Source organism: Diceros bicornis, chromosome 40 (genome assembly GCF_020826845.1).
Source record: "Diceros bicornis minor isolate mBicDic1 chromosome 40, mDicBic1.mat.cur, whole genome shotgun sequence".
NCBI lineage: Eukaryota > Metazoa > Chordata > Mammalia > Perissodactyla > Rhinocerotidae > Diceros > Diceros bicornis.
In genome coordinates, this window is record NC_080779.1 from 17,361,749 (window position 1) to 17,389,523 (window position 27,775).

General features: G+C 53.8%; 1 protein-coding gene across 1 annotated transcript; it reads right to left on the minus strand.

Moving 5' to 3' along the window:
* Nucleotides 1-3,079: 3,079 nt before the first annotated feature.
* Nucleotides 3,080-20,417, minus strand: LOC131399936 (myelin and lymphocyte protein-like). Its single transcript, XM_058534582.1, has 4 exons — nucleotides 20,284-20,417; nucleotides 10,647-10,814; nucleotides 9,348-9,473; nucleotides 3,080-5,143 (listed from the first exon to the last, which is right to left on the minus strand). Exons 1-4 carry the CDS (start codon nucleotides 20,356-20,358, stop codon nucleotides 5,084-5,086), a joined length of 429 nt encoding a protein of 142 aa, XP_058390565.1. The 5' UTR covers nucleotides 20,359-20,417; the 3' UTR covers nucleotides 3,080-5,083.
* Between the last annotated feature and the right edge of the window lie 7,358 nt (nucleotides 20,418-27,775).

A 27,775-nucleotide genomic window follows, 5' to 3' on the forward strand; every position in this document is an offset into this window, starting at 1 on the left:
AGAGGCCACACTCGGGCTCAGGGATCCGTCAGAGCCCCGTCCACTGGCTCTCAGTTCACCAACATCTGGCCAAGTCCATCCCACTCCCCAGCCAGCCCGTCTGCCTGTCCCCCTGCTGCTGCCAGACCCTCAGCGTCTCTCACCTGGACAGCTGCCACTGTCCCACAGGGAGTCCCCGCAGGTGCCCCTGGGTAACGCCAGGTGCAGCCTCGCTCTCAGGGGCACCCGGGCCTCACAAGCTCCTGAGACCTCCCCTCCCCACCCTGCCTGGCTGGATCACCCCCCTGCTCTGCCTAGGAAAGCCCTCCCTGCCTTCTCTGCCTGGCAAAGTCCCCCTCAACCCGGACACACCTCCCAGGAGGGCGGGGCCCCTGGCTGGGTTTTCCCGACACTCTTTGTGTATCGTTTGGAAACTTCAGTATCCTCTGTCAGTGTTGTCAGTGTTGTGAGTGTGAGGACTTGCTTGGCATGTCTGTGTCCCCTGCTCCCAGAGGAACAGGGACCCTGTCACGGTGAGATGTGGCACATAACAGGTAACTTCGGTGCTGTGGAGCCAGACCCCTGGAAATGGAATCACATCTACTTGCTATGTGATCTCTGGTAAATCATTTAACCTGTCTGTGCCTCAGATTCCTCATCTGAATGGTATCCACCTCATGCAGTTGTCACAGGGACTAAGTGAAGAAGGAAAGCACTTCCAGCAGCACTGGCACCCAGTGTTGTTGGCAGTCCCGTCCCTGGTGTCTGCCTCCTAGCAGGCTCTCGGTGACGGTGTGTTGGCTGAAGGAAGTCCTGGGGGCTGAGCCCTCTGCGTGGACCACACCTCTCAGGGTCCATCTGTAGAGCCTGCACTGGGATTGTCCCCGTGTTCCCTGTGGGGGAAGACAGAGGTCCCAGCTAGGAGCCCGGGGTCTGCCTCCAGCGCCCCAGCTCTTAGAGGCTGCCATGACCGGGTGTGATGGACACAGAACACAGGCCTCTGAATCACACCGAGAGTGGGGAAAATCACTTTAAATCTGTTTTTCCAATTTGCGTTATTTTAAATGCCCTGGGTGGGTGCCCACATGCGTAGAGACACTTGGCTGGGTCAGAGGCGCTTTGTCCTCTGAAAGGCCACATTGTGACCCCGAACGGGCCCCTAGCGATTCCCAGAACAACAACCCTTTTGTGGGCCCCAAAGGCCTGCTCAGTCCACCCACGGCTGGCAGTGCGAGCCCTCTGCTGTCTCTTTAAGGTCAGCATAAGGAGGCCTCAAATCCCCCATTCAGGCTGCTGCTGGGTTCTGATAAGAGGTGTTTTTTAGAATTTGGTTCTAGAATGTCAGTGACGCTCAGCTCCTATAAACTGTGTCCTCTCCAGGAGAAGGGCAGATCCAGTGGGACCAACTATGGGCAGAACAGGGGTCAGGGGGCTGGTTCCCAGAGGAGGAGTGTGTGTGGATGAAGCCCCTCCCAGGCCCCCCTGCCCTGCACTGGGAAGGCCACCAGGAGAATGCCCCCAGGAGGGGCCCCAGAGCCCCACGAAGCAAGGAGGCCACAGCCACGGAAGTCACAGGAGAGAGCCTCCCACATGTCCCGGGTGGACGTGACCCACAGCTGCCTCTGCTGTGGCCCTCCCCTGATGCCACCCTCAGCACATGTTTGTGGGGACCGTGGTTTGTCCTGTCCTGCAAGCTGTGGCTCTTGGTCACATCAGAGACATCAGCTTCTTCTTCATCCTTTCTCAGGCCCAGGGGGCATTTAGCTCTTTGTCCCAGGAGCTTAAAAACCCCCAGTTACTCACCTTCTTTACAAAGGCATCAGCAGCACTGGGGGCGCCTCTGGCTTTGCGGGGGCTGCAAAGTGGAACTCGGCAGGTGCCTGAACTGGCATTGTGGTGACTTTGCAGCTGAGAGCAGCCAGCCCCTTTCAATAAGTACCTGGACTCGGCCACGTGGCCTGCTGCAGACCCGGCCAGTGGTCTGGGGCTGTCCCAAATGCCCGGCCTCATCCCCCTCTGAAGCCCCTGCCCACTGGCATCAGGGCCACTACAGGGTCTCCTCTGACTGTCACTTCCTGAGAGGTCAGGGGACAGACCCACATGAGGACAGGTCTGGGCACCCTGGGCAGTAAGCGGGCACAGGGTCCCAGGGACAGAAGGAGCAGCCCTAAGTCCGGCTCTAGGTCTCCCGAGCTGAGTGAGTCTGTTTCCTCACCTGTAAAAGGACGGTTGTGGCCAACTCCTGTGGCCTTGGGGAGGAAGTCAGGAGGCTGTAGAGATGGAAGGTGCTTACCCAGTGCCTGGCCTAAGGCAAGAGCTCCAAAAATTGCAGGAGGATGGTTCCACAGGTGCAGATGTGGGTCCTTTGGGCTGTCATGTTTGGGTGTCAATGCTACCTGACCTTTGGTCCAACTCAGGGCCACCAGGCAGGCAACATCTGAGGAATGTCCCACGTGCCCTTCGGGTGGCACAAACTATGCCTCAGAAGTTCCCCCCTGCCCAAGACCCAGAGGCAGAGAAGTGAGGCATGTTGGCCACAAGCAGCTTTGGGGACCAGACACCATCCCACACCTCCAGGGACCAATGGTCTCAGCGCACAGTTGGTGCTCAGTTGATGACCATTCTCAGCAGTCTGATACCTTTTGGCTATTGCCCAGCAGGCTTCTGAAATGCCCCCTTCCCCAGCCCCTTCCTCCCAGGGCACGTGGGCTTTCAGGGGAGCAGAGTCCCAGCAGGAGGCCTGCCCATCAGCCAGCACTGGTACTTGCAAACCCTTCCTAAGGAGCTAGATGCAGACAGAGCTGAGCAATGCAATGCGCGAGCAAGGGATCTGGACCAGGGTGGATTGCGGTGGGAGGAAGGGTGGTCTGAGTGAAGGAAAATCAAGACATCAAGACCAGGGGAGGGCGTTTTTTGAGGCTGCCCACCCCAGTAACATCCAAGGTGAGCAGGATGCAATCAAATGCCAAATGAAACTGCAAATTCCACAATGACTCGGGATGGAGGAAGGAGAGTCACGTCAGAGCATCATCTGCAAAGCCTTGGACTAATAAGTGTTTTATCCTTAGACCAATTTGCAGCTGAAAAAGAGAAAACAGAGAAAGAGCATATCAAAGTTTATTTAAAGAGAATGATTAAAATTTCAAAGCATGGAGAAACCTTTGGGAAATATAACTAACACTTTGCTGTCTTCTTTTTTTTTTTCCTGAGGAGATCAGACCTGAGCTAACATCTGCCAATCTTCCTCTTTTTTCTGCTGAGGAAGACTGGCTCTGGGCTCACATCCGTGCCCATTCTCCCCCACTTTATACGGGACGCTGCCACAGCATGGCTTCCCAAGCAGTGCGTAGGTGCCCGCCCGGGATCTGAACCGGCGAAACCCCGGGCCGCCGCAGCGGAGGACGCGCACTAAACTGGTTGCGCCACTGGGCCAGCCCCTTTTGGTGTCTTTTTTTTGAAGGGGGTCAACAGTGTGCCTCTGTCAGCATCATGGTGCTGGCTACCCTAATGCGATCAGGTAGTTGTGTTGAAAATGTGACTTCCCTCAATCAACACTTGATTGTACATTTTGTGAAACAGGTGACAAACTTCCTACCATTTCTTAATTTGTACTTTAATTTTTCAAGATAAAGCCCCAATCAAACCTTTTGCTCCTAAATTACTATGAAGTTTTTTACTTAAATATGTTTTAAGTGGACTCATTAAAAGCGGCCCTTTTCTGGTATAATTATCCTGGGATAACAGAGGACCTCCTGGAGACACCACTGAGACCCAAGTTAGTCATGGGTCCCCAAGGTGGAAGACAAGGAAATGTCACCCAGTGAAACCTCTGCCTGAAGCTTGAAGCTTTGTCCTCATGGTCACTCCCCAGAGGTCAGCCAGCTCCTGCCCATCCGCCTCCACAGCTAGGGGATGAACGGTTTCTGAGGCCCCTGTTCTAGAGTCCAGCTCTGGAATGTCATGGGTTCTCTGAGGGAAGGATGAAGGAGCACTTGACACCAGGAGCTGACTTTCAGGGTTCCTGACTGAGGGCCCCTTCCTATCATCTCCTCTCCTTTCACCTGGACATCTCACCCCAAAATGTGGCCTCATCACTGTCACCTCACTTCCTGTCACTCTGTAGTCTGGTCCCCTTCCTCTCCTCTGGAGCGGCCCAAGGAAACCCTAAAAACAGTTTATTATCCACATGACTAATTGGAACAGAACACACAGTCCACTGCCCAGAACATTTCTGATCAGCTTCACGGAGTGAGAAGAAACTTCTGCACCTTGTTTTCTTGTGGCTTGAGGATTTTCAAATTGAGCACAGATCCCTTTGCCTTGTAGGAAAAAGAAGGGGAACCCCCAGGCTGGTATTTGGCAAGTTTCCAGAGAGGGTGAAGCCATCTGATGCCCCTGGTAGCTGGGAGGGTGGGAGACCGAGCACTGGGCTCCCTGAGTGCAGTGGCCGAGCACACACAGCTGTCATCTGAACTGCCATTTGATGCCGCCTCTAGAGATTCCATCTAAGCCAAAGGATTCCCCAGAAAGAAACTGAAATGACAGTGTTCCTGATACTGGGGAATTAAAAACAAAACCCAAAAAACACCCTACAAAAGTATGGAACACAAAGGCACTTTATAAAGTATTTCAAATGTCTATGTTCCACTGTGGACATCTGCAAATATTTGTTGGGTGAGTTTTATCCCTATGACATGAGAATATCCACGAAGACTCAGAAACACGCCATAGGATGGGTGCTCAAGAGAGCCTGTGGAAAATTCCAGTAGAGAGTTCTCAAGATCCAGTCCAGTGGTCAGCAAGGGATCTCTGTTTCGTGGTCTCTCAGATCACAGTCCCCACTTCCCACCCCACCGCCTCCTGTCACAAATAGGAAATGACCCTGAAAGATGGCTCAGTAGTTGGAGGTTAAACCCAGCAAATCCCCAACCCTGACAGGAAGGGATGTGGGAGAGTCAACATAACACCCACAGGAAACAGAGTGTTGCTCTTCTTTTGGTTTCTTTTTTCCACCATCTAGAGCATTTCTGCATTCTAAAAAGTTATGCTGGAAGGCAGGCCGATCAGTTACCACCGTCTGGGTTTTCAGCTAAACTTCAGTATATCAGCGGCATAGACAACACGCATGCACCATGTACAGCAGAGTGACTAGGCATGCAAACACCTGAAACCAAGAGAAATGACCATTAATGGGCACGCATGGGGAGAGGGCAAGGCATGGGCCATCCACACTGGGCTGACCACTCATGGCCCTCGGGATGACAGACCTGAAGTGTGTGGACCACCACTGCTTCCCATCACTCAGGCAGACATCCTTTCTGGCTGAGCCCAGATGTGACCTCAGAATGCTTTCAGCACAGAGCTCCAGGTGACCTAACGATCCACCAAACGTGGCATGCAAGGTCAACTATCTGCCACCTCACATCATCATGCTGGTGTCACCCAACGGGAAGTGGGGGCCCTCAAGGGCCCCCTCAAATAATACTCACAGTTGAGTATCAACTGCTCTCCATAGGAAATTTCCTTCCTCCACGCCAGTAAGACCAGAGTCCACCAGCTGTGATCCCAGCGGCCTCAGCAAGGAGAATATGAACACATTGGTTTGCTGGCTCTGGTTAAGGTCTCCATGCTGCCTGGACATCCTCAGACTCCTCTCAGAATTTTGTTCTGGATTCTTAATTTCACAGGAATGGGCTGGGGAGCCAGGCTCACAGGACTGAGGGACAGGGACGGGGGAAGGATTTTGAGCTTTTGCAGAAAGGAGCGGGCTGACTGAGAAAGCTACTGGGAAGATCCAGTCAGCCATTTTTGGGGCTGGGAACAAAGGCCCTGGAAATGTAGGAAATGGTCACTCTGTGGCCTGTCAAGCCCCTGATGTGCTATGTTCATGTGGGCACCATCTATTCCTAAACGCTTGTCTGCCCCCAAGTCCAATATCTGCGCCTGGTTCTGTGACCTTGGGCGTAGGGTCAAGAGTTTGCAGCCCAGGCAAAACACTTAGGGAGGCTATGCTTCCATGACTCTTGAAAATGCCCAAAAACACCAGCCGTCCCCGTGCCTGCTCTCTCCCTGCCCCACACAGGGGTGAACCCTTCACCGTCACTGACCAGAGGCGATGAGTAAGCTGAGTTATTTAATAACAAATTTAAGAGAACTCATCCAGGAACTCTGAAGTACCCTGGCTGAAAGGAGCAGTCACACGTGTGAGCAGCTCCCAAAAAACACCTCTCCCCGTCAGGTGGGAGCAGTTTACTGTCTGAGCTATTCCAGACCCCGTGAGAACCCTTGGCAGAGGCACCTCCGAAGTCCCCACAGGAATAGGAAACAGGCTTATTTCCCAAGTGAGGGCAAGAAATGGCACCTTGGGGACACTGACAGCCAGGGACATGAAGGGTCCTTAGGCTTTCAGAAACCCCTCTCCCTAAATGGCTGCCATTATTGCCCACCACTGTTAAGATCCAGAAACCTCCAGCTTCCTGCAGAAATTTCCAGCTACCCTCAGTCAGCTCCCCCCAATCCAGGGATCCCTTCAGTGCAGACACCGTGCTGCCAGCAAAGGAGGGGGAAGCTCAGCTTTTGAGGCAGGTCCCCATTAGGAACCACAGAGGGCGAGAGGCAGGCCAGACGCTTCCAAAGGCCAGGGGTGTGTGGGAGAAGGTCTTGAGATGCCTTCCACACCCTGGACTGGCCATCCCCGAGACCACAGGAAGGGCATGTGATAGTTGGGCGGGGTCTGGGGTTAAATCCTGAGTAATCATCACTCCTCCTCCCCTGTGCACTGACACAATTGATATTTTGAATAGAAAGGCGAGACTTCACAGTGAACCGGGCTCGTATTTCTCCTTGGTGGTCTCAGCCCAGTGCCCTTGTCTGCTGAGAACATCGTGATGCTTGATTCTGGCACTCCTGACTGTGCCTGGGCATGCTCATGTTTCTCCACCTCAACTAACAAACGGGGGGACACGATCAATGGTGGACTGGATAAAGAGACGCTGGTGTAGTCATGAATGGAACACTCCACAGCAACGAGAATAAACATTCTACATCTCCACCCAACAGTGGGGCTGAGCCTCACACACCTACGGTGGAGAGAAAGAAGCCAGACATAGAAGAACACACACTGTGTAATTCCATTCACATGAGGTTCACAAGCAGGCCTAACTGAACTAGGCAGCTAGAAACCAGGACGGTGGTTCTCCTTGGTGTGGGTGCACAGTGATGGCAGCAGGACAAGAAGGGGATTTCTGGGAGCTGTTCTTGATGTTCTCTTTCTTAATCCAGATGCTTGTTACACAGAGAAGTTCACTTTATGGAAACTCATCAAGCTGTACAGTTGTATCCTGCTCACTTCTCTATATTGCCTTTTGATAAAAAGTAAAAGAGAAGTCAGAACACAGTGGAGCCCAGTGGTTCTCAGCTAGAGATCTGTCCAGCGGGCCAGGGCATTAATTCAGCCCATCTGGGTTGTTCCATCAAGTGCTGACCCACTAGCCACATTCCATCTACATTTCATTACCATTGTCTGCAATAATTTTACAGAACTTGTTGTCAAATGCCTTGCTGCTGTATATTCGGAGAGAAGGCTTCTGGGGTGGGGATGGGGGGAGGTATAGGCTCTAAGGTGAGGGCAAGATGAAATGGAATCATTGGAATGACAATGGATGAGGCGGATTACCAGCCTCCCTAGGGAAGGGAGAGCAACCTAGGAGCTGCCTGGCTATGCTACTGTTTAGAAACCAGCCATCTTGGGAGATGAGCCAATATGGGAGACATTCCCACACTGTGGGACTTTTGAGGGGGTGCAGGGACCATGAGGTGGCCATGTTGATGACCTGGGGAGTAGGCTGGGAGTTTAAGAGGAGCGTGTGCCTTCCCCAGGGCAGGGGACGGGCCCACAGGGACCAGCAGACAGGGCTTTGAGGAACTTTCCCCCAGAGCCCAACAGTGCCCACCCTGTGGGTTTTCTCTCAGCCACTGCTCTACCCTTTCGAAAATGGGGGGACAGCGCAGCTTTGGCACCTGGAGTTGACATCCTGTGATCTGTCATTACATTTGCCCTCAGGATTTCCGTAATTCATAGGTTGACCTCCAGAAATCTGAGAAGCACTATCTCTGAAACTTTTTCTCATTTTTTTAAACAATACCCATGACTAGAAATATATTTTGATATGGTGAGTTAGCATACCTGTGCAAGCCCACCCATGCACAGCTCTGGAAAAAAGTTTTATGAAACAATAGATTCTCTTATTCCTGTCATTCCAACCCATTCCATTAAAAAGAAAATGCATGACCTCATATGATCTCACTCACCAATGTGTCTGGCCCTGAAGCTGGAGAACCTTCCTTTTAGAGCTCAGAGACCTGCACCCAATGTTCCCCCAGTGACACACAGGTGGCACCCCCATTTGTTCTGCTGATGGGGTGAATGAGGTCCAAGCCCCTGTTCCACCCAGTGCTCCCTGTGAGGCGTCGGGAGGAAGCTGTTTAATCTAGAGTCCTTGAGGGAAATGGACAGAATAAAACATCTCATTTCATAGATGAGCAGCCGAGGCCCAGAGACCACAAGGGACCTGCACAGGTGACCTCCAGCCCCTCCTCCTCCCACAGGTTCTCAGTGCTGTGGGGCAGGAGACACCGTCATGAAGAGCTGAGGGCCTGATCGCAGCAGCAAACACCCACAGCTGGGGGTCTGGACTCGCTGGGCCCAGAAGGGCCTCCCCACAGCCCCAGCCCCAGAGTCAGGGCCCGGGGAGACACTGGCCACACAGTTTTCCATCCCTGGCCTCAGTGCTCCCTACCCCACTGTGTGTTTCCATGGAAGATGGCTCGGGGAGAGCCAGGAGATCCAAGTGGCCAGACTCACTGCTCCAAACTGGTGCTGAGTGTGGGTGACAGAGCACTTGGCCTGGACACCAGGCCCCACCAATTCCTGGTGATCTTGGAGCAGGTTATCCATGCTCTTGGTGCCCTGGTTTTCCATCTGTGAAATGGGGATGATAACAGCGCCAGCATCCCTGGGCTGTTGTGACGGTTCGATACAATTATTCATGGAGAGCTCAGACAGTGCCGGGCACTCAGCGGTCATGTCTCCTCACACATCCACCCTCTGCAAAGCCCACCCAGGCACAGACCCCCGGGCCAGCCCAGGCCTGGGCAGCGCAGCACTGACCGGATGATGAAGGGTGTCTTGGGCACTACCCTTCCTTTCTCCAGAGCTTTGTTTCTTCAGAAATGAGAGGAAGGCTTATTTCATTCAAAAATAAGTGAATTGAAAATAAGAGAGGAGGGCTCAGGCAGCCTTCCGCTCAGACCCTCTGTCAGTGGGTGGTGGGAGCTGTGAACTCAGGCAGGTTGACTGGGGGACTCACTGTAGCAAAGACGTTTTCAAGAAAATGTTCACGAGTGACGCTACCTTCCATGGTAACGGTGGCCCAAGCTTCCAGGACGGAGGCGCTGAGGTAAAACAGGGAGGCTATATAGTGGTAGGTTGTGTCCTGCAGGGTCAGAAAAGGCCATCAGAGAGATAGGGAGCCTAGACGTGGAGATGTGGTGCAGCTGTGGCCCCAACAGGGCCCTTCCACCCCACCTGTCCCCGCCCGGCATGGCTCAGGTCCCTTGGTCATCTTCTGCTACTTCCTTTGACTCCTCCCACCCCATCCACCCATCACAACACCCCCAACCCCCTCCTCACAGAGGTCATTTGTCCCCCTGAGTTTTGTCTCACTGGTTTGGGGTCCAGAGTAAGGACTTCAGTGGAGAAGGGACGCTGCTTTCCCTTGAGGGGGGATCAAGTGAGGGGGGGCAACTTGGGATTGAATAGGTAGAAATTGATTCTGGACCTGGGAAGTGTCATCCATGGTCACAGTCCTGGTTCAGATGTGGCCTCCATGACCAGTGCAGGCGAGAGAGGCCCAGGTCATTCCACTGTTGTTTTCTGGTTCATTTTGTTTGGAGGGGCAGGGGGCTGCAGGTATGTTTACAAGCAAAAACGTACTAGAATGGGGTTTTGAGTAGCTGTAATGTGGAGGTGATTTCACAAATGTAAGTAGAAGACCTTTTGAGAGAGGCCTGGCCAAATGGCCCCCACCCCCTTCCAGGGGACATGAGGGGCAGAGATCCCATGTGTAAGTTTCAACCCTCTTCATGGGCCTCAAGAATTTATGCAGAACAGAGACCACAGGCCATCTCTCTCCCCCACCAAGCCCCTCCCTGGTGAGCCGGCTTTAGAAGGCTGTGACTGGGAGCTGGGCAGTAAGCAGGGCCTCACACGGGCAGCCAAGGCCAGTCCCCAGGACCCTGCTCCCCCGAGATGGAACCCAGCCCTCCTGGATGACAGGAGGTGCTGACAGGCCCTGGCAGGTGCAGGCGGGATGGGAGGGGGGTGGGCTGCTGGTCACCCATGAAAAGGCCGTCCTGCAGGAGGAGGCAGAGCAGCCCCAACGGGATCAGACAGCGACAGCCACCCTCTGCCCTCACCTCCTCCTGACCTTGCTGCAGGAGCCCTGGGCTGCTGTGCACACTCGGAGCTGAAGGCCTGACCGGCTCAGCCTTGGAACGCGGGTGGGAGACTCTACAGGGCAGCCTCACCCAGCGCTGGAGAAGCCAGCCTCCCAGGGCAGAGGGTCCAATACTACCCACCCCCTCAAACATCCAGGGCTGAGACTCACCTGTTCTAAACAAGGAATATTCCATTTATTGCCATCAGTTATGTAGACGAAGAGCAGGGCTGTGGTGCCTATGAAACAGGACAAAGACACGAACATCACCCAGCCCTGGATCAGGGGGAAGGGCACCAGGGACGAGGCGATCAGGATCCACACCAGGCCCCCAAAGACCTGCAGAGGAAAGGAGGGCAGGGGTGAGCATCAGACCAGGAGAGCCCATGCCCAGGAAGGGCCAGACCCAGAGGTCATGCTGGGGCACAAGGGGCAGAAAACAGGAAGGAGGCAGAGAACAGCGGTGGGCGTTTTCCTCACCGAAAATGACTCTTTCATCCCCCAAGGCTCTAGCCTGGATCTCCAGTCTCAGTCTTTCCCAATCCTCTGCTTGCCTGCCTTTATTGACTTTTTAAGTACAATTTTAATTTTTTTATTTAACAGGCACTTAGATCACATTTATATGCCAGGTGCTGTCCTAAGCACTTTACACATATTAACTCAGTTAGTCCTCACACAACCCTATGAGGAAGGTACTGATCCGTTTGTCAGATGGGGAAACTGAGGTCCGTGGGAGTTAAGTAATTCATCATCCTAAGAAAGGACTTATGCCATCCAGTATTGTCATTAGGAGGGCTAATTCTGAGATTATATCCTTCCTAGTATTTTTGACATAAAACTATCCTTTCTTCTGTGAAATGGTAGTGACCAGAAGATTCTTTTGGTCTTTATTGGCAAAGTGAATTAGCCACACTATGTCACTAGCATTTTTTTTTTAATTGACCCCTTAAATCCCCAAGTCCAGGGAGTGCTCTGAGGTCTGGAGCTGGGGCTGGAGAGAGGGCCCAGGTCAGCCCCGTCTCCTCGGGTGGCCGAGGATGGGCATGAGAGAAGCACTCCCCCGTCATTACCCAGAAGACACCCCAGTTGATGCTCCCAGGGTCAGTGAGCCCCAATCAAAGGGGAGAGTAAGGACAGACGTGGGGTCATAACACCCCTCAGTGCCACAGTCCCGCTCCCCCTGTGGACAAGCACATCCCAAGCTGGGATTCTCTGCACTTCTCTCCCCTTCTCCTTGTCCCTCTTCATCTCAGTGACATCAGCTCAGCCTCATCCACTGTCCCCATCCGGATAAGGACCGTGCTGGGAGTGGGCTGGGACATGGCTGGAGATGGCTTTGCAGTCAGAGGTTCCAAGGTACTGTGAACTTGGTATCATCCTTCTGAGCATCTGGGGCCTGAGGACGGGCTGCTCCCCCAGTCCTACATCCCCTGTGGTGTGAACGCAAGTGGTACCTTGTCCTCGTCTCCTGTACCTGCTGCCCACCTGCTGGGTGAGGGGTCCACTGTCCTCACAGGTGTTCTCTGAGCCTGTGAGCTGAGAAGCATCAGGAGAGAATCACATTTGGTGGAAAAGTCAGTGCAATGAAGAATCTGGAGTTATCAAAATCAAGTTGGGCCTCATGTATCAGATCTGGGCATCTCTGAGCAGAAGACTTCCTCTACTGATGAATCTGAGATTGCCTGAAGGAAGGCACATGTCAGAGCCAGTGGGACAGACTTTACAACTTACAGTAATTGGAGCAAAATCAATTAAATACAAATCCTCAGACTGCCACAGTAAGATGTGAGTGCCGACCTCATCCATAGTTGCCTTTAAGATCAAACAGGTTACTTGGCCTTTTCTATAACGGGCACTGACAAAGGGACACGAGCGTGCCGATGGCTGAGACGGACTTGGATTTAGGAGGCAGAAGAGTGTGGCATGGAGAAGAGGGAGGATTGCATGCCCATCTCGTGGTCAGAGGTAAAGGCCTGGGATACAATTCTCCTAAGTGCCCTTTGCCTGGTCAACCAGTGACCATCCAAAGAAGACCAATCTGAGTTAGGTCCCCGTTCACATGCTCTCAGGGAGCCCTGTATTCTCCTTTGCAGCATTCAGCACAAGACAGTGTATCTGGTTAGTGACAAAAGGGCACTGCCCCTGACCAGGTGAGGGAGGGGGTGAGGGTCCCCCTGCTTATGGCTGATCTGGGGTGTGGGACACAGGGAAGGCCTGTCCAGCGTGTGTCAGTGTCCGAGTTAGTTACCTGGCCCTCAGGGTGTCCTGTGAGAGGGCTGTGCCTAAACACGCGACTGATGGACCAAATCCCAAAGGAACAGCTGGCCTTGCACACGGAGGGGGGAGCCCTCCTTTATGGAATCTTGCGTGGGACCCAGCAGGTTGGACATGCTTGTATGAGGCCAATGGACACGGCATTGAGGGACACTGAAGGCCACATCGGGAAAACGGTTCTCTTTGTCACTGTCTTCAGTGTTTCTGACTAAGGCAGAGAGAAGGGCTCAGGTGGAGCCAGGTGTCTGGACTCCCCTAGAACAGGAGCTCCAGGAACGGGCAGGCCAAGGCAATCTGGAGAAGGGCGTGGTTTTATTTTTAAGGTAATAATACAGTTATTTTAGAAAAAAATTAACTGTAGAATACATAGGAGGTAAATGAATGCACGGGTGGTCCCTGGAAATGCTAAAATCTGAGAAGGCGGCTCTCAGAGCCTGGTCTGCAGACTCAGCTCACTGCACCTCCTTCAGCTCGATTCCTCCCGTGTGGCTCGGTCAGGAACCAAAGACAGGAAAAGTGAGAGGAAAGAGCGCAGTCACCACACTGAGTGTCGCCATGGAGTCCTGAGTGTGCACTAGCGAGTGTGGCCCCAGCTCTGGGCTGAGCTTCCGGCACCCAGTGCAGAGGGAAGCTTCCAGGTCAATCCCGACTCTCCACCTGCTGTGGGCGTGTGCTCTCACAGTGTGATGAAGACTGTGTGGCAGCTCCCTAGGAATGCTCGCTCCTTCTCTCTCTCTCTCTCTCTCACACACACACACACACACACACACACACACACACACACACTCTCTTATGCAGCTTCCCGGGGTCTATGGAAGAATCTCTGTCCACAGGAGCAAAGCCCCCCTGTGCCCCATCCCAGCCCTGCCCCCTGGCACCTCAGGACCCTGTCCCCCCTCTGGATGGATCACCTTGCAAAGAGCCTTATAAAATCATGGTGACTTTTTTCTTTGTATGGTTTATCTATAGCACTAAGTTTCACAGTAAGATAGTGGGGAGAAATTCTCTCTCTTTTAGACAGCTTTAATGAGAGATGATTCACATACTACACAGCTCAGCCATTTAAAGTGACAATTCAATGTTTTTAGGATATTCACAGTCACGTGTAAACATCACCTCTAGACCCAATTTAGGACATTCTCATCACCTCAAAAGAAACCCTGTGCCCTTTAGCTATGGGTCCCCTCCCCTCTCATCCCTAAGGGACCACTGATCTACTTCCTGTCTCTATAGATCCCCCTGTTCTCAACTTTCACACGAATTGAATCACATAATAAAAGGTGGACTTGGGTGACAGGCTTCTTTCATTTAGCATAACGTCTTTGAAGGTGAGAAATTCTCCCTTACAGGGATTTTTATAAAATATCTCTACCCTCACAGCACACCCCACTGGCCACTCTGACCCATCATTTGGGGACACTGAGTGAATGCGTCTCATCTCTCTGGAGACTCCAACTGGAAAGAGCTGAGGAACCTCTGGTGCCAGGGACGTTCTCATAGGAAACATGTCCCCAGGCCCCGTCTGCCCCAAAAACATATTTTAAGTGACACATCATGTGAAGGGAATGTCCTCAGCACAGATGAAATAAAATTACACCCAGGGGGTTTGCTCCCAGGAGATGGGCAGTGGGCCTGCCCTCTACCCCTCACAGCCCTGCCCAGCAGGTGCCCCAGGGAGAAATGCAGGGCGACCTGCACAGGGGACCATCTGGGAGGGGGGCTGAGGTGGGTACAGAACAACCCTGAGAGAGGACGGGGGGAGAAGGAAAAAGACGAGGCTGAGAATAGAGAGAGTGTGTTCCCCGCTAGACGTCTGTGACAGTGCCCTGGACACAGGCCCCGCTGCTGTGAGAATTCCAGTGCAGATGCATGTTGGAAGGGGTAACGGCTGTGACGGCTGCGCACGTGTGCAGGCTCCACTCCTCCCGGCACATGCCAGCCCCCGCAGCACCTGCACCACGCAGCGTCTGCACGGGTTGGGGGCGCAAGTGAGCCCTTGAGAGGGGCTCTCCACCGAATGTGCTGGAGGAGGCTGGAGCACGTGACTCAGCCTCTCGGGCCTCGGCTCCCTCATCTGTAAACGGCAATTTCCAGCTGTCTCCCCACATCGCGGGCTGGTGCAAACTGGCTGAAACTATGGACATGAGTGTGAAGTTTCTGACACCATGCCCAGCGCCACCCAACAACTGGGGTAAGACACTGCCCACCCAGGAGCCGACACCCCGGTGGAGACAGACGCAGAGGCAGCCACTTACAGTGCTGGATGATCTCCAGCCCCGAGTGGGCAAAGCAGCCTGGACTGGGGCACGGCCCCATCGGGTCTTGAAGGGAGAGGTGGCCGTAGCTGGTTGACCTGGCCAAAGGGTCAGGAAGGAGCTCTCCAGGGGAGGAGAGAGTGCACGCCGCATCCAGAGGAGCTGAAGCACAGTGAGGGCTCAGAAGGCCGGGGAGCCGAGCACGAGGTGGGGGACAAGGAGCGGCAGGAGATGGGGCCGAGGGAGGGAGAGCTGGAGACAGCACTGGCCGCGGGGCCGGTGTGAAGGCCTCCGAGGCCCCGCTCAGGGGAAAGCCGGGACTCAGCGTGAATCGTGGACACAGCCCGTGCCTGCCGCGCTCCCCCACTCAGTGTGCAGAGAGCAGCAGAGCACGGACACTGCGCCCACCCCAGGGAGAGACGGCCTCCTGGGCAGGGAGCAGTCCACCCATCCTGGCCTCAGGACCCCACAGGACAGATATTGTCAAGAGCAAAGGGGTAGGTGAGGGTCAAGCATTTCCCTTCATACAGAAAACTCTAAGCGGCTCCAGTTTCCAGGTGACAGATGCACAGAGGCAACTGTCTTGACAACCTTACGCACACACACGGCCTCAGTTTCCTTTCATCTCTGTCTATAGTACAGGCCAGACTTCCCACCACCACCCCCCGCCTGCCCCTGGGTCACCATCCTCCACACCAGAGAGGTGCAGCTGGCTAAGGTGGTCTCAGACAAAGGTCTTTAAGTCAGGTGGCCCTAGTGTCACCAGGATGGAGCTCTCTCTCTTGACCCCAGGTCCCCAAGCCAGGAAATGAGGGTGGGGCCTGGGCTAAATGCTCTGTGGCTCTCAGCCCTCAGTCTACACTAGGATCACCCGAGACACCTGGAAAAACACCAGTGCCCAGGTCTTGGTCCCAGGGTCTAACTAGACTGGAGAGAAGCAGAGTTACAGGACAAGGGACAGACAGCCCGGCCTCTTTACCAAAGGCCTGGGAATGTGTTTCCACAACATGAGCCTGTGGATGATGTTCTGGTAACTCCCGTCAGACAGCAGAAGAAACACCTGCTGTCTCCATGCCCTGCCCGGCTCTCCAGCGACAGTGCCCACACACCTCTCCAGGTCCTGCCTCGCACATGGGCAGACTCAGCGTCCAAGTGGGAGACAGACCACAAGCAGCAGCCTGCAGAACAGCAGAGGGGGGCCTGCTGAGCGGGCTTCCAGGTGGAGGTGTTGGGTAAGCCAGGCCTGAAGAACAGAGAGGACTTAGCCCCACCATGCCACCTGCAACAAAGGAACGTCACAAATGTAGAGCAGCGAAGGCTGTGGGGCTGGTTCTGGAAAGAGTCCTAAGACATAAACCTGGGTGCTTCCCTCCTGCCGGGCTCCTCAGTCCAACGGCCCCTGGCTTATCACCAAGCAGCTGCAGGGCAGGGCGGAGGCTGGGGGAGGTGGGGCACAATTTTGTGCAGAGGCTGCCATCTCCCTGCACCAGTGCCCGCCCAGACGGTGATGCAGTGACACCGATGACAGATCAGTTCTGAAAGGTTTAATCCCGGGCCCTCGGGTGACTGGTTTCTTCACCTTTGGGTAGATGCAGCATTTTGCTCTGCACTCAGGATTCACAGAGTTTTCCCCACTTGTCCTGGCACCGGGCGGGCAGGGCCGTGCTGGAGAGGCTCAGGAAGTCTCCACCCCCAAGGCAGAAGGCAGGACAGGACTGCCATGGCCCCCTCTTCCCTTTGGCCACCACCTCAGGCTGACCAGGGGTAGCTCCGAGCAGAGGAGCCACTGGGAAAGCCCACAGAGGGTGCTGTCTGTGCAGTACTTGGAGACCGCAGGGACAAGTCAAGTATCCCCTCCACAGCCCCGATCACCCCCAAATCTCACTCTCCCCTGTCCCATGCACCCTGCCCGGGAAGGTTGTCTAAGGTCAGAGGTGGTGCGGGATCGCCTCACAGCCCCTCCTGCAGTTGCCCCCTTTCAGCGTGGATTGGCCAGTGGATCTCGGGGCAGGGGTTTGACTTATTAGTAAATTAATGATAATTGCACATATTAGCTATTGAGCAGGAGTGTGTGCACCACGTTGTTTGAAGAGCTCTGTGGACATTACACTCACTTACTCCTCACAGCAAGCCTTGAGGTGGGTGCTATTACAGTCCCATTTCATTGATGCAGAAACTGAGGCGCAGTGGCCTGCTGACATTCCACAGCTGCTGAGGGCCAGCTCTGACAGGCTTCCCATGGAGCCAGGTCAGCACATCTATGCGTGTGGCAGGTACTCAAGGAGACCCACAGGCCGTTCACCACGAAATCTCCCCGGTGTAGGGTCAGCTTTGGAAATGGCCATGAGAATAGTAACTTGGAGGGAGAGAAGACTAGCCCCTTAGCCGTCATCCTGCTCCCAGCCGCCCTGGGTCTAGAGGAGAAGAGATCACAGAGGAGGAGACGATGGGAGGCAGGCTCCCCTCCCCAGCCCTCCACTGGCTCAACAGGCTCTGTTCCTTCAGAGGAAAAAACACCAGGGTTTGTGTTTAAGACCAAAACACAAGAAAAGATCAGAACCCTGAAGGACATGGTTCCCTCTTCAGCAGACACAGGGCTGTGGTCCTCATCCCTGATCCCTCAACACGACCTTTGTCACCCCCACCCCGACCCCTACTAACAGGGTAGGGATGTGGGCTTCACCTTCTGTCCTTCCTCCTTTGCTCCTTTCCTGGAGTGACCCCCCCCCAAAGCCTGTACCCTGGGCCCTCTAAGGGCCTCCTTCAAAGTGGGACCCAGGAGTTTCAGGGGTCCTCCCCCTCCTCCTCCTCTCCTGCCCCCTCCCCTCACAGCCCAATTGCCTTCTAACAGGAGCGGGGCTCTGGTGTGGAATTTCAGGTCAGCTGAGACTGGCTGAGTGGCCCTGGGCCTTCTTCCTCCCCCTGCCTGTGCCTATCAGTGTGTGATGGCTGCTGAGAAGGCTTTCCTTTTAGTTCTTACATAGTTTTCTCAGGTCCTAGCCTGCCATGCTGTGGCAGCACCCCACATACAAAATAGAGGAAGATTGGCACAGATGTTAGCTCAGGGCCAATCTTCCTCATTAAAAAAAAAAAAAGAAATAGGCTCATTTTAGTAACTACTATGTTCAGTTCAGTGTAACAATGGAAACTGTAAACCAATTCCCAGTGGCTCCCCCACCCCACCCCCACTGCACCCTCACCCCAAAAAGTGCACCCTACAAGCATTGCATCCCACCTGTTGACCCTGCTTCTCTGAGTCCCCAATCCCCTGAGGGACACATGCAAGGAGGGAACACCCACCCCTGGAGAGGTGGGTGGCACTCCTAGCAGGCTCTTCCCAAAGAAATGTTCTCTCTGAGTTCCCAGCCATTCTTTCTGTGGCTCCACTCCTTTTATCAGCTGGGGAAGAGGGAGCTGGGTTAATGATTTCATAGCCCCTTTTCAGGCATTTCCCTCCAAATTCTGACAGTGGGGGGGTGGGTATCTCCTGGTGCTTTGTGAGAGAAGTTTCCTCTTGGGGCCCTCGCCAGAGCTGAGACACAAAGCACCCTATGTTAACATCCTGTTCTGTGAATGGTGGCTGGAGTGTCATGACGCCCCTGGCTTAGGAGGAGGAGGAAAAAGAATCACAGACTGTGGTTCCAGAAGGAAATGACCTTCTTGGATGGGGAAGAGGGAACAGGCCAGAAGCAGAGCCCTGGGTGCAGTTGTTGGGAAGGGGAGACACTGGACACTCCACCGGGGCCTTTATGGGGGTGTACCTGTGACCCCACTGCCTGCAACAGCAGCATCGCCTTTGGGGCTCTGGGGATGCTCAGAGAGGCAGGGTCACACCCCCTGGTTGGGCTGCCTTCCACTTCCTGTGGGGACCCTGCAGCTTTCAGGGGTCAGGAGCTCTGGGGTAGGGGTGCTGGACCAGGGTAAGGTGACAATGCCCTGCCCTGAGCCACCACACTTTCCTGCTCCTGTGGGCAGTGTCCTTGCCTTGGGAGGGGAGTGGACCCCACCCTGTGGGCCCTGGAAGCCAAAGGAGAAACTTGGAGGCGATCTGCTGATCCATCTATAAATAGTGGGAATGGGCATAGTGGTGTCCAGGGTTTCTCCTAGATGTCACTCCTTGATTCTGGCTCTAGCCTCAGAACTTGAAGTCACTCTGGATACATGCAGGTGTGAGCTCAACTCAGCTCTCACAAATGCAGCGATATGGGGCCACCAGGCAACCTCGGTCCCCTTACCCTTTCCCCAAACCCTCCATGGATGACAGAACCTGCTCCTTGGCTGTTCACACTCTCCGCCTCCAATTGGGCAATAAAGCGCTGGGGTCTTGGTTTTAAACAGGCAGCTTTGGACGTACTCTTTTCCAACCAACTCTTCTGCAGCAGGAGTGCAGGAAAGGAGTCTCGGTGGCTGCAAGGCTCCACACCCACGGAATACACACCGCCTGCCCCCTCCCAGGTAAGGTCCTGTGGCCCCTGGGGAATTTAGGCTGAGGGTGGTCTGAAGCCTGGCGACACAGTGAGCACTTTACTAGGAGCCTAGGGTACAAAAAGCTTTCCTGAGGCCACCAGCAGAGCTGTGTGGCTCCAGCCTAAGAACAGACTAACTACAGATACAGAGGCCTTCTGACTGCTCAGGTCAGCCAAGGCAGAGGACCCCTCGGGCCAGCCCCCCACTCCCCTCATTCCACACACAGGGCAGAATGACTGTGGTGGAGCAAACGGAGGCCTGTTTTATTATTTCCAGATCAGAGCTGTCTCAAATATGTTCTCTCACCAGAAACTTTCAAGGCCAGAACAGAAAACTCCAGATTCAGCTCCTCCTACACCAGCCCAATCCCCAAACCTCGGTTGGTGATACTCTGGTTTCTTTTGCTGATTTTTGTAAACGAAATCCTAACCCTGGACACAGCTGGGCGCCTCTACAAGGACGTCGCTCTCCAACAAGGGCTTCCTCTGCGCGGCCCGTGTGAAGCGGGTGGGGAGCGCAGCTTGGGAACCAGCGCGCAAGGAATGGACCCTGGTCCGCTTCCAGCAGCTGACCCACGCTGCGATTTTGGTTTTTCCATCCGTCTTGGAGACTGTTTCCCCCATTGTCCTAGGTGTAGAGGGCGCCAAAGGGCTGTGGTGGGGGAGAGACTTCCTCACCCTGGCCCCGCTATCCCGATGCTCCCGGGACCCCGCAACTTGTGGATCTGGTCTGGTCAGCCATGGGGAGCCCCGTGCTAGTGCGCTGCACGAGCCATCCCGCCCCCGCCCCGGCTCTGCGCGCCAGCCACTCACAAGCTCCCAGATGAAGAGCAGCTCGGGGAAGGTGGTGAAGACGGCGAAGCCGCTGGGCAGGGGTCTGTCGTCCATGGCGGCATGCTGGCGTCGGCCTGGGGACAGGACGCGCGGCTCTGGCTCCGCGCTGACCGCTCGCTTGCTCGGCAGAGCCCAGTGGCCCCGGCGCCCGCCCACAGGTTAAGAGCAGAGACGCCCAGGGCCCAGGAGGGAGGAGTCCGAGCCACCGCCCGCCCCACCCGGTCCCAGTCACCGGTGCGCGCCCCAAGGGACCCGGCGAGAGCGCCTCAGGCGCCGCCCTGAACCACCCGGAACCACCCTGAGGGCGCGCAGCCGGCTTGCCGAGCTGGGGGCGGGGGCCTGACTCCTATGTCCCACCTCCAGGTGCCATCTCCCGGGGGGAGCAGGAAAAGCCACTTTGGGGAAGCGTTTCCCACGCTTTGAACTCTTCGCAGGGGGATCACCATCCCTTAAGAATGATAACCATCAATAACGAGGTTCCCAAACCTCCCCACCGTGGCACCTCTCTGGAGATCATTGCTTTAACTGTTCTTAGATTGGGTCGTCGTCTTTCCACTGGGTGCGCGACCTCCGCCTCCAGGCTCCCGGTGGGATAAGGTCCTAGTCCTGTCCGCAGCTGCAGGCTGGGGGTCTGCAGGGGAGGCGTTGAGACCAGCTCTGGCCACCACCCCTTCTCCCCACAACTTCACAGCCCACGCCGGGAACCCTGCACCCGCGATCCGCTCCACTCGGTGCTGGAGCTTCAAGTCTGTCTGTTTGAGGGAAGGACGTTGCTCTCAGCTCTGCCGGCCCCAGAGGAGGGGTGGTGGTGGTGGTGCTGCTGCTGCTGGGGCAGATCTACACTGAATCCAACGGACAGGAAGGGGCCCTCCTAGAGCAGATCTGGGCCCTTCTCTCACACTGGCAGCCCTGCGCCTCTGCAGTGGGATTGAAACCAGCAAAGAGTTAGCCATTGATGATTAAGCAGCTAGTAACTATGGGGGATTGGAATTGGCCAACTCAAAATATGTCTCTGCCTGAAAGACACTTTGGCCCCCACCTCCACTAACTGACCAAAGGGGTTTGGGATGGGAGGCCTGCCGCCAGAACAGGCCATTACCATAGACATCTCCCAGTATCTAGGAGGGTCCCTGCTAAGCCCATTCTTAGTTCTGGTTACCCTTTGTAAGTGATATTCACATTTGTAAAGGAAATCTCCATTTGTAAAGGTATCTTCTTCCCTGTACCAGGAAGAAGGGGAGCTTGGCCTTACCTAGAAACTTATCAGAAGAGAAGATAAGGACTTAAGCCTGCATGATAAACTTGCTCATTGTTAACTGTGTTGTTTAGGCAACATGCTAGCTGACTCCCACTACGTTCCTATAGATAACATCCTGGAGCTGGGGTCACCACAGTAATGGGTGTTTGAGCTATTTTTTTCAAGAAGTGAACCCCTTGTCCACTTCAGGCAAGATTGAGACCACTGTTAACACACAAAGGGCATGATCTGCTAGCCAAGAGATAAAAGCCCATCATCAAGAGGCAAGATGGTGGACAAGAAAAGGCAGTTTATCGCAGCTTGCTAGCAGGGGGGAAGATGGCCAACTAACATCTCAAAGAACATCTTAAGGGGGCACAAAGTCTTAGAGCAGTTATATAGGCCAGTGGGTTCTAGGGGAGGGGTTAGGAATGTTGACCTTCCGGTGTTAAAGACTGGGAGTTTCCACACCAGATCTTTCAGTTTGTGTTGATGATGGCTATCAGCATAGACTCTCTGTTTGGGGGTCATCACATTCCTATGGAACCAAAAGAGCAAAGTTATCGTCTTATCGCAGCTGGGAGGTACGTGCACAAGCAGGAGTTGTAAAATCTACAGAGCAGTTAGATCTCCTGGAGGGTACAGATGGGTTAGTTAGTCGGAGGACATTCAAAGTTACAATAGGGTTTTTCTTTTCTACAATATGGCTTCCCTTATGTCAACCTTGTCTTAAGCTGGTATCACCACCAACCCATCAACTGGGCCCACGCAGACATGTGTCCAATAAGCAACCTTTTGACGTCAAGAGGTTGGAACTCCACCCTCAGGGCATGCTAATGCTGCCATTCTGTGAATGTGCCTCCTACGAAGAGATGTGAAGCCTGACCACGCTTACGCAGATCATCAATTACCTCATCTCTCCTCACCTCCAATCATTTCAGACCACCTTGCCCCCTACCCCATAAATATCCGAGTCCCTATTTCGGAGGAAGTGGATTTGAGATTCATTCTCCCTGTTTCCACACTTGCCTGCCTTGTGATTAATAAACCTTCTCTCTCTGCAATCTCCTCATCTCAGTGGTTGGCTTTCTGGGCAGTGAGCAAAAATAGACCCAGTGCAGTAACAGGACAACTCCTCGTCCCTATGTCCTGTGACCACCTGTTGCTGCTGGGTTTTTGTTTTCTAGACCACAGTTTCTTTATTCTTTTATGACTTTATTTTTAAACAAGTGCCACACTCCAGGAGTTTACCTGTTTATTTTAATTTAGATACTGTTACTGAGTTTTCTCCTACAAGTCCTAAACCCAAAAATCTGCCCACAGTTGAGGGCAAGCCCCCAGCTCAGACTCTCCAGTGCTTCTGTGGCTTCACCCACAGCCGTAGCAGGGCACAGCCCCTGTCTCTCCAGTGGGACCCCCACCCTTTCCCCTCTACACAGATCTTTTTCCTTCCCAGTGGAGAGAAGTAAATTCCTGGACACATTATCAAAAAAAAAAAAAGATCCATGCCCATGAGCTGTCCTTTCTGCCCACTTATGGAGAGGGACCAGGCATTTGAAATGAGAACATCCCACTGCACCTCTGTGAGCCTCCTTGGGCCTGCTGGCCTTGGTGGCCTGAGAGCCAGGGTGTCCATCTTCTTTCTCCCGAGGAGACTCTAGTGGAGACAAGCCACAAGCCACCTTCAAGCAAATCCATCCAAAGCTGTCTGGCAATTTCTCTTGTCGACGCAAATAATCCATAACCAACCTATAAGTCAAAATTGGGGTGAGTTTATTATGAGCCAGATTTGAGGACTATATAGCCCGGAGCCTTCCAGGCACTATAGACGGGCACCAAAGTAGTGGAGTGTACAGAGTAGTTATATACCGTCTTGGAACAAAGAGCATACTTCACATATGATAGGAATGTCCCTTTTACAACTGCATCACGAGATGCTTAGCTGGCACAGGATTTCACACAGCATTAGATGAACACAGCAGGTAGCAGGTCTGTGATCTCAAGCTGGGTGTCACAGGATGAGCATAGCATTCAAATCCCAGCCTAGGGAGCGATGCTTATCCTTAAGGAAATACCAATGTGGGGAAAGGTACATCTTTCTTTATCTTAAAGGGCTTTGTTCTTGTCTTTGGGACATAGCAAATACTTAAGGCAGATATACAGTGCATGCTCAATGCTCAGGTCCTTTTGGAAAAACAAGGTCAGGCGGAATTAGTTTTACACCAAATGGCTTCCTCATAAACTCCAGTATATCCTATTGCTTGCCATTTATTTATCTCTCTGTCAGTATTCACTAATTAAAACACACGAATGTCTTGTCAACTCTCAATAATCGCATCGCCTGGCCTTGAGGTTTTTTGTTTGTATGTTTTTTGGTTGGGTTTTCTGCTAGCTGTTTCAAACCTGTGTTGCTAAATTCCTCAGGCTGGGCTGTGACTCTGGGGAGAAGGCACAGCCCCCTGGTGTGACCCATGAAGCTGAGCGGCTCCAACCCTCCTTTGAGAAGGCCTAAGAGGCCACAAAGGACTTAGGAAGGTCACTTTCTCTGTGACCCTCATCTCACCTCAATCCTTTGCTTGATGTTCCTCTTCCTGACCACACTCCACCCTCTGCAGGGCAGCCCCCCCCCACCCCATCCTCCTGTCTCCTTCCTGCCATATCACGTCCTCGGTGTCCAGCCAAGACCCAAGCCCACGCACGGTGCTCAGTACATATCATCCACTGCCAGGATGGCTCCAGCCTTGTCTGTGCTTGACCGCCTGAGGGGGAAGTGGAATGACCCTGTGTGAACGGAGAGTATTGTCAGTAGAGACGGGTCTGTCCTCATGTCACAGAGCTTCCCCAGGGTGCTCTGGGCCACCAGCTGATGATTTAGGTGGTTCATATTTATAGGGAGACCAGGACCACACTTTGGTTTCCAGCAGGACACAAAAAAACACCTCAGCCAATAGTAACTCATTGCAGTGTCCTCGGTCTTCATAGCTGCACAGTGGGCATGACTGTGGGGGTCAGTCTGGGGTGGGTCTGGGGCTTCTGTCAAAACAATAACATGGCCTAGGGTGGGATTCTGCAAAGTAGGAACTAGAAAGTGACAATTGCTGTGCCAGCCTGAGGGTGAAAGAGGTCATCTCCAGTTTGTGTTTTGGGGGTGAGAGAATAGGGGGTGGGAGAAGGGATTGGGGGAGAGGGACGTGTTCAGGGAAAGATTCCTGGGGCAGGTCTTGCCAGTAAATAACAGTATGTGTGATTTATTTTGGGGTCTGTAGACTGACTCCCTTTTTACTGATGAGGTGATGGAGGCTCAGAAAGGTTCAGTAACTGCCCAAGGCCACACAGCTGTGAGTGGTGGAGCTCGGCCTTGACTCTGAGTGATGCTGTGCCCTCAAATCTGCGAGCCTTTGATGAAGCCCATGCTTAATGGACGGATGATGGATAAGGAAGTTGTGGTATATATATACAAGGGAATAATATTCAGCCATAAAATTGAGGAAATCCTACCATTTGTGACACATGGATGGACCTTGAAGGCATTACGCTAAGTGAAATAAATCAGGCGGAGAAAGACAAATACTGCATGATCTCACTTATATGTAGAATCTAAAAAAACAACAACAAAAACCCCACCAAACTCATGGAAAAAGAGATCAGACTCATGGTTCCCAGAGGTGGGGGCTGGGGGAGGGGGTTGGAGGATGGTGGTCACAAGGTACAAACTTCCAGTTATAAGATGAACAAGGACCAGGGGCGTAACGTGCAGCAGGGTGACCACAGTGAACACTGCTGGATGAGACACAGGAAAGTTGTTAAGAGAGAAGATCCTGAGAGCTCTCACCAAAAGGAGAAGTTTTTTTTCTTTTCTTTTTATTGTATCTCTATGAGATGATGGATGTTAACTAAATCTATTGTGGCAATCATTTCATATTTATACGTATATCAAAACATCATGCTGTACACCTTAAACTTATGCAGTGCTGTATGTCAATGATTTCTCAATGGAACTGGAAAAAAATTCAAACAATACAGGAACTGAAGAAAAAGAACCATGCTGAAGATGGACAATTGCAATCAAATGCCATGTTCCGTGCAGACCGTCGGCAGCCCCCCATATCCAGCCTTCGTGGTCATCTCAAACGTGGCGCTGGGCACTGGTTCCCTGAGGCGTCTCTGCCTGGCAGACAGGGCTCTGGACCTTTCCTCCCCTGACTGGGGACACAAGTTCAGAGGTCATCATCCCCATTTATGGGTGGGGAAGCTGGGTGAAGGCCCGAGTTCAGAGAGCTAACCTGGGCCAGCGCTGACCCCGAGGGATTGTATCTGTTTAACAGTCTCCCGCAGCCCTGGATTTCCACTCCTGGCAAGAAGCAACAAGGGCACCTGTGGGCCAATGGACTAATGGCGGTCCCTGCTGCCTTGACCCTAGGAGGGCAGAGGGGAGACAGCACTGCTGAGGGCCTACTAAGTGCCTGGCCCTACCATAGGCACTTTGCCGACATGACCTCATTAACCCCACAGAGCCTTTCTGGTAGCTGTCACCCCACCCTACAGGCTCAGATGGAAAGGGAACATGCCCAGGACCCACAGAGGACACCAGGACCTCTTGACTCCAGAAGGAGGACTGTCCCCACTGCCTTTGTCCCTACTGTATAAAATCCACTCACTTCAAACCAGAGGTGGTGAGTGGTTGCTCAGCAGGAGCTGTCCAGTGATGGGCCGATGGGGCACCTGCGCCCTGCTGCCCCCAGTGACAATGAGCCACCACATGTGATCCTTCTTGCTTGTTTCCAACCTCTTCTAGGCTCGTGTCTCTAGTCCCAGGGAGACTTGGCACTCCCCCCCGAGAAACTCATCACCGAGCTCAAGACATGAGCACGAGGCAGGGGCTGGCGCTGTCTGGTGTCTCAGGGACAGGAACGGAGTGGGGAGGGTCTGCGAGTAGAGGAGACAGAGTCCCTGCTCCCTAGGGGAGCTCCATCCAGAAGGGACAGCACATCAGAGTCAGTAGACACCTGGGCTGGGCCTGCACTGGGCGCTTTCCCGTCTCTGCAGCCAGACGCTGAGAGGCGGCACACGGCCAGTCATCCCACACCCAGGTCGGGGTGGGGACAGGCCCCCATTTCTGAGCACCTTTTGGGTGCACTGAATATGTAGCAGTAATAGAGGGCCCTGCCTTCGATGCCCCATCAGTACCAGTTCAGTAAGTGCCAGGCAGTGGGATCAGGGTTGACATGACTCCTGTCTTTTTGAAGCTTATCATGGGGGGAAGGAGACAGGACCAATCACACACCCGCATAATAAATGTGTACTGAGGTCTGGTGCTGGAAGGAGCCCAAGAGCATCCACCTGCACAGCCTGGCTTGGTCTAGGGGTCGGGGAGCTTGTGGGAGGAGGTGACTCCTGAGTGAGTGAGCAGTGGTTAACCAGGGGGAGGGAGAGAGCCTCCCCTACAGAGGATCAGCCTGCGCCAGGCCCCAGGCCATCATCAGGCCCTGCTCCCCACACTGCAGGGCTGCAGCATAAATAAGGAAATCCATCAGAGAGTCAGAGGCACTTAGGGAGGGGCGAGAGGGAGAACGTGGACCGCCACGGGAGCCCAGGGCAGAAGGAAATGGGCACAGGCAGTGAGTTCTGGAAGAAGACAGGGCTGATGCCCACAGGGCAGTCTGAGGAGGGCCCGTGCAGAGAAGAGGGAGAAGGGATGTGCCAGGCCAGGGGAGCAGCATGGGTGAGTTCCAGAGGCCGAGAGCCTTTGATCTCTGTGGGGAGCAGGGGGGCTCCTGGGGCAGAGCTGGAAAGGCCAAGGGCAGGCTGGGCTCAGGAGAAAGAGGCAAAATTTAAAGAGTATAAAGCATCCATCCAGCTTAGACATTTCCCCTCTTTGGCCCTGAGAGTAATGGGCTCATTCTCTCTGCCCCAGAGAGGGGCGGGATCCTGCACCTCTGCATGAGAGCTCACAACCTGCCCAGTGTGGTGCGCCAGGAATTTGGCCCAAGTTGTCCAAAACCTCAGAGCCACAGAGCAGGGTTGGGCTAGTGGGTCCTCGGAATGTAGCCTCAGCAGGTTGGGACTGGGCTGCCTGCTCCCGAGTTAAGCACTTTCTTTCCAGGTTTCACCCACAACACCCTTCAGAGAGCCTTTGCCACACAGCAAGCTTCTTAGACTGGGAAGCATCTTTTGGAGATGAAAAGAGGAAGTTGCAGGCCAATACATAAAGCATAACCCATGTTTTTTTTATAA